Raw genomic sequence first — 12,026 nt, forward strand, 5'->3', positions numbered from 1 at the left:
GTCCAAATAAAGCGTAGCGCAAATTATTGGGTCCACGTAGCTGTCATTAATTAAAATGTTTGAGCAGCATTAGAAAACATTTACAGTACATATACAGTCATCTCGCAGCAACACTGACATGGGCAAATCCTGCCCAAGTATAAACTATGAATTTTAAAATCCAAGCCATTTTCAAACCGCGCTTTTCTAAAATTGGCATGCCGCTCAAGATAACGCTCAGTATAATCCTACTACAGCAATATAAAGTTGCCACGGAATACTGTATGCATTAATAGTGTGTAAAATTTCCAGTCAGGCCATGTCAGTCCAATCTGTACTTACCGAAAAGGAGCTGCTCTCCAGGGATGCAAGTCAATTTAACTGAGGATGTGTTAAATAAAACCCCGTAGGATTCTTTCCAAATATATCACGGCCAAGTGAAGTGTGATAATGACCGCTGCCCTCGCAGCCCCATTCACTAACCCGTGATCGGGGCTGATTTCCATCAGCATAAATTTAGATTTCCCCCCCCTCATCACTTACAGTGTGTGGTCTATTAGCTTGCGGTCTCTGACACAAAGATGGCATGAAAATTACACCGCTGTGTTACAGTTCTAGTCGGGTCATGTCAGTCTGTAGTCGCAGCCCAGGAGCTGCTCTCCAGGGTTTCTCACGGCATCGAAACAAGGCTGCCAGGCGGCGGGGCAGGACTTGATGCTCACTGCAGCCGTCCTGTCTGGCTCAAACACGCTCATGGGAGACGCACAGGTGCCAACATTACATTATATTATACAGCTCAGTCCGAGTAAAAAAATGAGGGACAAAAAACCCATAATACTTGATTGCTTTTTTAATGTTCATCATGGGCACAGTTTTCCTCAGCACATTTCTTTTTGTTTGGTCACATCCGTCGCAGCCCAGTGCAGCCACTGAGAAATTCCACCAGTGAAGCTGCTCGGGGGCATCCCAGTGCCTGGCGACTAGTAGGTGGAAAGCAGCGCTGATTCATTTTCATCACCCGGATTTTTCCGGTCGCTCCTGCAGTCATCCAGTTATAGTTATCTTGCTCCTTGTACAATAACAGTAGGTTGCTCCCTGCTGAAAATTCATGAATATTATCAAAACATTATGAAAAATTATAATAATTTGGGAAACCTTTTATTATATGATGGTGGTAGGACTTCCAAATAAAAGTCAAGTTAATCCTTGGGATGTTTCCTGAAAAGAACCATGTAATTTGGCACTGAAATAGTCTCTACATAGAGACAGTGTTCAGCTTGGAGTCTCTAAGTCAGTACACAGCAGGTCAGTTGAACATGGAAAAAAAAAAAAGTGAAATGTGAAAAAATGTCTAAAGGCAGCCATTCAATTCAACATACTGTATGTGAAAAATAAGTTGTCCTTGATAAATGAAGAGTGAATGAATATTTACTTGGGTTTAAATGAAACAGTTCTTTCAAGGAGAATCCTCTGGAACTCAAATACTGCTTTAAAACTCACCGCAACAAGCTCAACTCTAGAATTAATACCAAATTACACGACACTTTGCGAGGAAAATTTCAAGAAACCGACAATTTTATCAGAATAAGCAGCGAAGGTATCTTGGCTTGGATGAATAGTTGGGTGTACAGGTCCAGGCACCAACCAAAAGCTAATGCTGGTCTTTACCACCACTAAATGTCAGTCGGCGGAAAAGCCTGAAACCAGCAGGAGAAACGCGGATCACGCTGCTCGATTGCTTGAAGCAAAGCAGGACTCATAAAAAAACGTGGCTCCATAGCTCTACCAGTGGTCAAAAACCCCACAGGGGACATGTGACCTAATCTAACCTGCGTGGATGCACAGAGGTACCCAACTGATCTCAGATGGGTTGTGCTTGATTACAAGATTATTCCAGTTGGACGGACGCACAACTGGAATAGGTAGATTATGTTCGAAATAAGAACCTACCCCATTGCCCACGAGGAGAATCTACAGCATCGGTCAGCAATCATCAAGCATTGCTGCTTACACTGTTGACTGATGCTGTTTATTAGTTCTGTATTTTAAAACTGGTTCACAAGAACAACTTAAAGTGCAATTTTGGGATAAAACTTGAAATAGATCCATTGCAACCTTTTTTTTCTTTTTTAAATTCCGTTTTTCTTCTGCATGTAGCCCCTTTCGTGACACATCTGTATTGTTTCGTCTCGTCGCGTTCATTAAGCACTTTATAAGCTATGTCATTCTGCACAAACAAAACCATTCACCTTGTGTGCGTCTCTTGTCTCTCCACAGAAAGGGGAAACGGTGAAGAGAATACGAGAAGAGGTAAGACTCACCACCCACTCCCTTCCCGCACATTCTTTCATCTCTGTCATCCTCTGCTGTCTCCTGTCTCCTGTTAATCCATGATAACCCTTCAAATGCAGCTCACATGCATCCTGCTAATTGCACCTTAATCAGAAAGCAATGCAATACTCTGCAAATCCATTCTAAAACTGTTAGAAACTGGAGGCATGGGAACCGTTTAATCTATATACACAACAGCCGCATGGAAATCGGCTGTATCTAACATGATTATATATTCTTTTCCTATTCCTTTTTCTTCTGTAATTACACTGTGTATAAAAGAGTGCGTTTATCAGAATCTTTACCTCGGCTTTCACCAGGAACAGAAAAGCAGGTCAGGAGAGTAGAATCCCCCCCTCATGTCCGCCTATTTTTGGAGAGCAAATTCAATATTTGAAGGTGCATTTTGTATTTTTGGCTGCCTGCTGAGATATTAACCATGTTGACATTGACATATTTAGCTGTCTTTGCTGTCAGGAGCCAGTAGCATGGTGCGGAGCTTCTCTGTGGAGCGTCTGTCCTCTCTGCCTTCCCATCTTTTCAAGGACACAGAGATGCAAATAGAGAGCTACTAAATCTCACCATTACTCAAGTTACCGGAAGTAGGAAATTGACCGGGAGGGTACATGGATTTCCTCCTCTGCTGTCGCTCCAGTCAGCGTCGGGTTTGTTAACGAAAGCTATGACAACAGATTTTTGATAACGTAGATTAAAACTAAAACCGTGAACGACAGCTATGAACAACGAAACGAAACAATAATGTGACGCTAAGTTTTCGTTCCAGTGGAACCACGCGCTCCTGCGGCCTAAAGACATCTCTTCGGGAGTCCATTACTTGCTTGTTGATGCTGCTCTGCAGCTGATAGCACATAGCCGTGGCAACATTAGCCTAGCATTGCTAGGTGAGGAGGGACGGTAGCGAGCGAGCGAGCGGCTCTGTTCAAACAGCAGACTTTAAAATGACGGATGTACCGAGGAGGGTCAGTCCGCTGTACTGAGACTGTTCCCCCAATTAAAACAAAGTAAGCAGCTTATTACGACCCATAGTGACGTTTTGACGGACGGACGGGTCCACGAAACGCTGAACCGCTGTTCAGTTTGAAACAAAACATGACCACAATTGTTCTACGGCCTTATCCACAAGTGTATTGTCATTGTGTGTGTGTGTGTGTGTGTGTGTGTGTGTGTGTGTGTGTGTGTGTGTGTGTGTGTGTGTGTGTGTGTGTGTGAACCACAAACAAGTAACCACTGCTTTTCCTGCTAACCAGTTGTACACATGAAAAGTGCCAGAGAGTGTTGTGTAGAGAACAGTGAAGGAACACTATGGATGAAACCCTGTTTACTCTCTCACTTCCACACACCTGGCCAGTTGCTGTGAGCGGTGGCTGTGTGTTAATTAGAGAAACTGTCGAACACAGCGCCGACAGTTCCACCGTGGGAAAGGTGTGGGGGAGGGTGGTTCAGACTCTCTTCGTCCGTCCGACGCTCTCCCGATGGGGCGTACCGTTGCCTGAACTGTGCACAACAAAGACGGCGACAGCGGCAGCATAAAACATAGCACGAACAAAACGGAGACAAAAATTTCACTGACGGAAACTAAACTAAACTCAGATGCCTTTCAATGGCAAATCAAATGGCTAAAATTTGACTAAAACTAATATGGTAAGTGAAAATTGGGTGATAAGACGAACACCCGTTCCAATCCTTTACCACCTCCTCATACGATTTGCGTGAGAAATGCCTTTTTCAACGCTCCTGGCAGTACATTTGCTATCAGGTCATCAGCTGCTGCCGTTTGAGTACTTAAACATGCGCATCTACACGTGGAACTTCAAAGGTTCTGCATTCATCTCTCCGACTACAGAACACAGGCACATCAGTGACTCGTTAATGTATGCAACACGTGATGAGAACGCCAGAGCTTTATATGAGTGAGCAGAGACGTAGGGGATTCCCAGAGGAGACTGACTGTAAAGCCAAGAATATTCGTGTCAGAACACAGAGAAAAAGACGTGAAATCAGAGAGAAACGGAGAACTGTATCAGCTGAGTGTGTGTGGTAGAAAGCTGGCTGGCTACCTCATTTCACACTGGAGAAACAAGGATGAGGTGTTATGTCACCAAATCCTTATTGTTATGTTGCAAACGCACTCCCGAGTCCCTGCGACGTCAAGCAGGCAACATAAAAGCCTCCACGTCAGAACAGCAGCAGCGTGAAGCCGAGTCAAACATGTGAGGGTAGATTACGTTCTTTCACTCAAAATAGGTCACGCAACTCCTTCCGGTGTGTTTCAACCAGAAAATAATACGCTACTGTGTTTTAATGAGCCTAAATGTACTCAATTTACATCCCCGCTCGCCTGGAAAAATGTTGAATAATAACCCACAAATACCTTCTGGAGGGAGAAATTATTTTAGAAACCCGTGTCCTCAGAGAAATAGTTTGAAGATGACTGCACATGAATCAACACCCCAGAGAGCGAGAGACAAAAGAGGGAGGGAGAGTGAGGCAGGAGCTGTGTTTCCATTTATCTGTCAAGGGAATCTTAAGTTAACTTTGAAATGTCACAAAAAAATAAAAAGTGAATTTAGCCCCCCCCCGAATGAAGCTTAAGCTTCCAGCAGAGATATAAGACCTGATGAAAATGCTTTTATACAACCACAGAAACAACAATATGCATATGATGATATTTTAATATGACATAATAAATACTGTGTATTATTTAAAGTTTTCGAGTGCTTTCAGATCTAACCTGTTTGGTTTGGTTTGATTCCATCGAACCCAACAACCACACAGTTTGTTTGATTATGGTATGAAGACAAAAAGAAAAGAAAAAAAGAGAGAATTTTATGATGGTAGAATTGTAATTTTAGCATACATTCAAAAGCTAAACTACTTCTGCCTTAAACTCAGCTGCGGTTTATATTTCTGCACATCATTTGCCGTCATAACGAGAATGCACGTCAACGTCAGAAAGGCGTGTTGAGTTGTGCATTTTAGCAGTTCCCCATCGGAGAGCGAGGAAAACGCGCCGTAGCTACCACACAGTAACTCTCCGCCATCCTACTGACGGGCACCAGATTTCTGATTTCCCCACATGGGTCCATGGAGCGATGGTAAGCGACGGCCACCAAAACTGTCCTGACGGTGAGTTGCCCGTCAGTTCATGTGACTTCGTGCTCACAGCTCTTGTTTTGTTTGTAACAAAGTCAGTGTGAACATGAAACGGACCAGAACTAAAAGGTAACGACGTATCTTATTTTCCTTGCTCCAGTTAATGAGTTAATTAATCAGATTAATTGACGGTGTCGCCCTTGAGAAGCTGGGAAATCTCTATCTTAACAACTCTCTCAATGAGAATAATGGATATGAATATTTTAGACTTTCTCCAATGCAGTACCTACTATAAACACTGTCCCGGGTTCTGGTCATCATTACACAAAATATATACTACTTCAAAATTAAACTACGACAATTAAAATTGAGACTACACTCAAATTATGACAAACACAAAATCCAATGTATAGACACTGCGGAATAACTAAAGCCAAGCGCAAACGGAAAAACCTGGTTAAAAATTAAAAACTCAAATAACCCCACGTTCACCTCTCGAGGAGCAAACAGAGGAAGCAGAAAAATGAACGACAGGGAGCCAGATGAAGAGAAAAAGCAAACACGTTGTTTTTGCTTGAGCATTTTTGTCTGACAGTGTAACTCACAGAGCAGGAAACATGAATATTTAAATGGATATTTGCTTCTCAAGGACAAACCACAACACTGGATACACAGTTATACTGGATTTATAAGCTACTTCCTCTCATCGCTCTTCTTTATTCCCCAACCCGCTACCTCACTGCCTCACTCATTGTTTACGCGCGCACACACACACACACACACACACACACACACACACACACACACACACACACACACACACACACGTCATCGTTCACTTTCTTTAATGAAGTGCGTACTCTATGAAATCCAGTGGTTCAAGGCTACATTTTCACACAATGCCAGGGTTTTGACAAGGCCTTTGGCACAGAATCACCACCTGGACACGCACACACACACACACACACACACACACACACACACACACACACACACACACACACACACACACACACACACACACACACACACACACACACACACACACACACACACACACACAAGGAGAGGGCACGCCACATGGAAGAGAGGGAGAAACCGTGATCAAAGCCATAAAACAGGTTGGCAGCCACTTGTAGTTGCTGTGTAGCACACAGAACAAACATACTTGCTTTTTTTTTTTATGGAGGACACCTACTACGACGTAGTCGAGCCCCCCTACCCCTACCCCTCCCAGCCAGACCAAAACAACCAGCACAACTACCTAAACCTCTACACTAACCTAACCCCCAACCCGAACCCCCCCTAAACCCAAAAAGTCACCTCTAAACCTCAAACCTTTGGAACTTAGTCCCCACAGCCAGCAGGGTCCCCACAAGTAGTGGAAGTAGTAGTACCCCTATAGTAAAAACCACAACCCCCAACACACACACACACACACACACTCCCTGGCAGCATGACTCCCCTAATAAAGCAGAACAGAGCAGAGTAATCCAGTTGAATGACATGGCTGTCCATCCTTCCTCTGCTCCAAATGAAGAGTAATGAAGACAGCTGCCTAATGCTGCAACAGCAAGACAACGTACCGCCGCATGTCTCACTCATTAGGGGGCCGGCGGTGGGGGTGGGGGGACAAGGAACACCCAGCTTCTCGCATACGGAAGCGAGCGAAGGCCCAACAGAATCGCTTTAGAAGATGTCTCGATGTGATCCGCAGTCTCATCGTAGTGAAACAGAGCTGGTCCGGACCAAGTAAAAATCACATCAATTTTAATTCGGGTCTGGTTTGTGTTCACACTGACTTTGCGCAAACAAACGAAAAGAGATAAACGAGATGCGATGCAAACCGACAGGCAACTCGATGACCGGACAGTTCTGGCGAGTGTCGTCCTGCGTCGGAAGGACCCACGTGGGAAAATCTAATTCCGTTGACCGACAGCGGGTCAGTCTGCTCTTCAGTGCTTCTCACGTGCGTATCAATGTTCTGTGCCGTCACACAGAGCTCGCAGAGAAACGGCTGGTTGTGAGTATTATCAGTATTATTAGACTGCAAATCGACCACATCTTGTAAATAATGACAAACAGGTACAGAGACGGGACCAAAAAAAGCAATATTTAGGGCTGACCCGAAGGCCTCGGGGCTTTGAAGCTTCTACCGTTGCCACGGCAATCGACGTCCAAATGATGCGGTAACGCATATATAACGACTATTATACATGCGTTAGCACAAAAGTCCCGATTAACCCGTGAAATAAGAAACGGTAATCCATCATTATTCGTGATGCATAAATATGAATTATTAGTAGTTGCTCTGAGACAAGGACATTTAATCTCAGCGATGGTTCTGTGAGTCACGGCTCTCATCTAACGTCACCGGCACCGACACTGGGACAGTGACATGTAAACATATGACAGGCTCACGAGCCACAACTACGCCAGCAAGATGTCAAAGAAGTCAAGTGCCTGGAATAACTTGAGATTTCACAGATATGACCCCCAAAAAAGTCGAGTGCCGGATGTGCCGAAGGAAAATGTCACAAATGTACGAGCCGGCAAATCACCACATCACGCTGAGAAAGTGTAACGTTAGGTTACCAGTCGTGGCAAATCGTCATATTTTCGTGCAAATTCGTTTGGATGGGCTATGGCTGTAATTGATTTGATGCGATTATTGCACATTTCGCAGCCATTTATATTTCAGTAAAAAGGACGATCCTTGAAGTTGAAGTTTTTATTCTCGTCCACCCCCCTCCCCTTCTCTCAGCTTTGAATACTCGCCTCGAAGCCCCAGAAAATGGTATCCGGGACAGCCCTAGCGATAATACGAGAATTTAAGATGGATTTATAGTTGGCGCAAGAGGTTGAAATGAGCTCCGTTGCAGGTATTGTATGTATGGCGTAGCTTTTGACCTATAGTAGAGTCAGATTTCACCCACTGATATCAGCTCTGTGATGCTGGACAAATGTGTTCTGTATGATCGGGCCGGATCGGGCTTGAAGTACATTCCCTACAGTAACTGCATTGTTTTACATTGTTTCCGTTTACTTTGGGATACGGAGCCACGGTGAGCTACACGGAACTAGAGTTACGGCCGGGCAACTTTTGCCACTTCTCCCAGGTCTCGTCACTAAATCAGTCTTTGACAGATGACGTGCATTTCGGGGTCTGCCGCCACTTTGGAGGTATTCTGTGGTCAAGGCTGTTCTGTAGTAACTCTGAGCATTTTGAGTAATGTTACCAAATGTGCTGGTTTTCTGCCTTCTACAGTAGCTAGCGTTAACGTATCCATGCATTGCTTTAGATCAGCCACGCTAGTAACCAACGAACACCCAGGCAGGGAAGTATAAACGGGTTAATCTGGTCTTGTTAAGACTGTAAAATTCCGTGCAGTACTAATTTTGTTTCATCCATTGGGCTGTAAAGGTATAATTAGAAATGATATTAGTATAAAAAATGGTAGTATAAAAATGATGAATACCTTCTGGTTACCGTAGTACTATGTCAGTTTGTTTCATGAGGGGCTGAACAATGTCTCTGGTTTACTTTAGGACTACGTCTGGCGTTGGTCTGTGTAATGGCGATGTACTTAAGTTATTATGTTGTATGCTAAGCACAAGTTTCCTTGATTACAGCCAGCTCACCTGTCCTGTTGGGACTCTGTTGTTGCAGTCATTTGGTTGAAATGCAAACAAATCCTGCACCCAACCATTAGCCAAATGTCCGTGGGCTTAGTTAGATGTTCGTTAGTGAAAAGTAGAAGACTACAGAGTCTTTCTTTAACTTCCTTGATGTTGTCTTCACTTTCTACTCCACCAGCATCACAAACTGTGGGGGAAAACACAAGCAGCAAATCAAGGTTCTTGCGGTCCCCACCTGTGGTTGGTCCATTTGCTTTTACACCATAAAAACTCTATATTTTGTAACAGTTACCCTCAAATTAAAGCAGCGCTGGCAAGTTGTTGCTGAGTGATTGTACTGCTTTGTATTAGATTACACGTGTTGCTGTTACCCCGCCAGCTGGCTAGCAAATTCAGGAAGGTCACACACAAGGCAAACCTAAACTTGAAAACCCCTATTCCTCCATAAATGAGCTAAACAAGTAACTCAAGCACTCTCACGTTTTGGTAAAAGGCAACGCAAGGAACAGAAGAAAGAAGGGAGGGATTTAACGGAGATAGGAAGCAAAGGAAGGGGGGAAAACAGAGGGATGAAGGACAGGTTAGAGGGAGGAGAAGGAGAGCGAGGGATACACAGGGTAACTGATAGGACAGAGGTTAATTGGGAGGATCTGACATGAGGGACATGAGAAGTGATGCGTGGATTGACTGCAAGACCACGAGATTGATGGGCAGCAGGAGGGGGACATATGGATAAATGAATGATAATGAGACTGGTTAGATAAAAGGATAAAAGGAAGGGAAGGAGAAATTAATGAATGAACATAGTGGTGAGGAGATGGTAATGGTGGAGGGAGGGATAATGGGGGGGTAATCTTGAAAAAAGAGCAAGAGAATGATGAACCTGACTTGGGGGAAGAATATAAAGATGGGTGGAAAGCAGGATGGAGGGAAGGGCATACTTAAAGTTGGGGGGCGGTGTGAATAGAGAGGAGAGAAAGAAGAGCACAGATGTGCAGGCAAACAGAACGGGAGGGAATCATTCCATCATTGCTTTATTACCAATCGCTTTACACACACACACACACACACACTCGTGCACAGAGAGAGCGTATTTGTTCTATTTTCCTAACGATGAGAGGAGACTGCAGTCTATGGAGGATGACTGGGGAATAGCGCAGGCTGAGTCTCACTGCCAAACACACACAAAATGAAACACACGCTCAAACACACATACACAGTCGCACAAAAGCCACGGCAAACACCCACCAGGTGTGTTGTTTAGAGAAAACAAACTCAGACGGGGCGCAAATGGGCACATAAAACATACACTGTGTGTATTTATCCACACACACCTACCGCACAGGTCATAGGTTTGAAACGCCTTGTGCTGCAAAGACACAATTCACACACATTCGTACAGTTTAACAGATAATCAAGTTGGTGCACATGTATAGGTTAGCTCCAGGGATTTAGCGTTGCAGCCACACTAGCAGCCGTGTGAGAATCTACTTAGACACAGCTGAGTTAAATGCCAACGTCCGGATGCTAACACGTTGTTTAGCAGCTGTAAATGTTCACCACGTTCACCTTCTTGGTTTAGCGTGTTAGCATGCTAACATCTGCTAATTAGCGGTTAACATGTCCAAGTCGGGCTGAGGCTCACGGGAACGTCAGTGGTTTCTGCAGGTATTTTGTCTTAAACCAAAGTAATGGACAAATTAAAGTGTCGACCTGAGGAAGGCGCTGGATGAAGAGTTAGAGGAGCGGGCTAAAGTTCATCCTGAGGAGAACGTGAATGTCTGAACCAGTTTTCATCGGAACCTGTCCAACCTCAGGGGATCACCAAAGTCAGTTGGATTCATCCTCTGGGGACCATGAATTCCTGTACAAAAGTGGTATTGGTATCTAACAGTTGTTGAAGTACTCCAGGCCTGACCACAGTTGTGGACCGACACACCCACAGTACCGGCCCTAGAGCCATACCGCTTGCATGGCTGAAAAAGCCGGTCAAAAACAACCAGCACCAGCGGCATCGTGACCTTTAGTCCCTCAGACGTCGCCTGGTAAATGCAGATGCACAGCCCCAGTCTGTAAGTTCACGTGACCAAGGAGCATCACTTGTGACCTGACAAAGCTCCTCCAGAGCCACAGAAAACATTAGAAAGCAGCTGAGTAGTTTTCTGACATTGAGCGCTCCTCTAAAACTCGTCCATTTTCCCTTTTCGCTTTGCTGACGTGACGGCTTTATATTTCATGATTCACACACTTGGCGTCCATGATGCTTTTGTATGTTCCTTCTACTTTCTGTCTTTCCCTTCTCTCTGCCTTTGAAGCGTCTGAGCTTAATTTACAGATACGGCACACGCACGCACGTGCAGGCATGCTGACATATCACACACGCACACCGATGCATGTCGAAGCCGGACAGAGGACGAGGACAGCCGCTGATCCCTCAACCTGTCTACCAAGAAACGAAAGCCTGTTGTACACACACCTACACAAGTGTGTTTGAATACAACAGGAAGCAGATGTGTTGACTTACAAAATGTGCGGCAAACAGCTGCACACACTCACACACACACACACACACACATGATTAAAGGAAGAGGGACGTCAAAACACCAACAGACACTGAATGAAAACACACACGGAGCTGTGATTAAGAGCATCAACATAGCCTCATGTTTGTGGGTGTGTGTTCACACGAACACAAGCACACACGCGCGCGCACACACACGCGTCAATAGGTCCTGTGCAGACTTGTTGTTCACTTGATACATGACCATTACTCTCTCTGCTGCCACTCTCATCCTTTATTCATCATCATCTGTCTGCCTGTCTGCCTGTCTGCCTGTCTGCCTGTCTGCCTGTCTGCCTGTCTACCTGTCTGTCTGTCTGCCTGTCTGCCTGTCTACCTGTCTACCTGTCTGTCTGTCTACCTGTCTGTCCGCCTGTCTGAGTGTGTGTGTCCAGTGAGACAG

At 44.8% G+C, this 12,026-nt stretch overlaps 1 protein-coding gene across 1 annotated transcript in view; it reads left to right on the forward strand.

Moving 5' to 3' along the window:
- pcbp4 (poly(rC) binding protein 4) overlaps positions 1–12,026 on the forward strand; it is a 143,080-nt gene that overhangs the window by 71,743 nt on the left and 59,311 nt on the right. The window contains exon 6 of the mRNA XM_040159493.1: positions 2,257–2,289. Coding sequence (XP_040015427.1) covers positions 2,257–2,289 — 33 coding nt within the window. The remainder of the gene's footprint in view (positions 1–2,256; positions 2,290–12,026) is intronic.

Source organism: Xiphias gladius, chromosome 21 (genome assembly GCF_016859285.1).
Source record: "Xiphias gladius isolate SHS-SW01 ecotype Sanya breed wild chromosome 21, ASM1685928v1, whole genome shotgun sequence".
NCBI classification, from domain to species: domain Eukaryota; kingdom Metazoa; phylum Chordata; class Actinopteri; order Istiophoriformes; family Xiphiidae; genus Xiphias; species Xiphias gladius.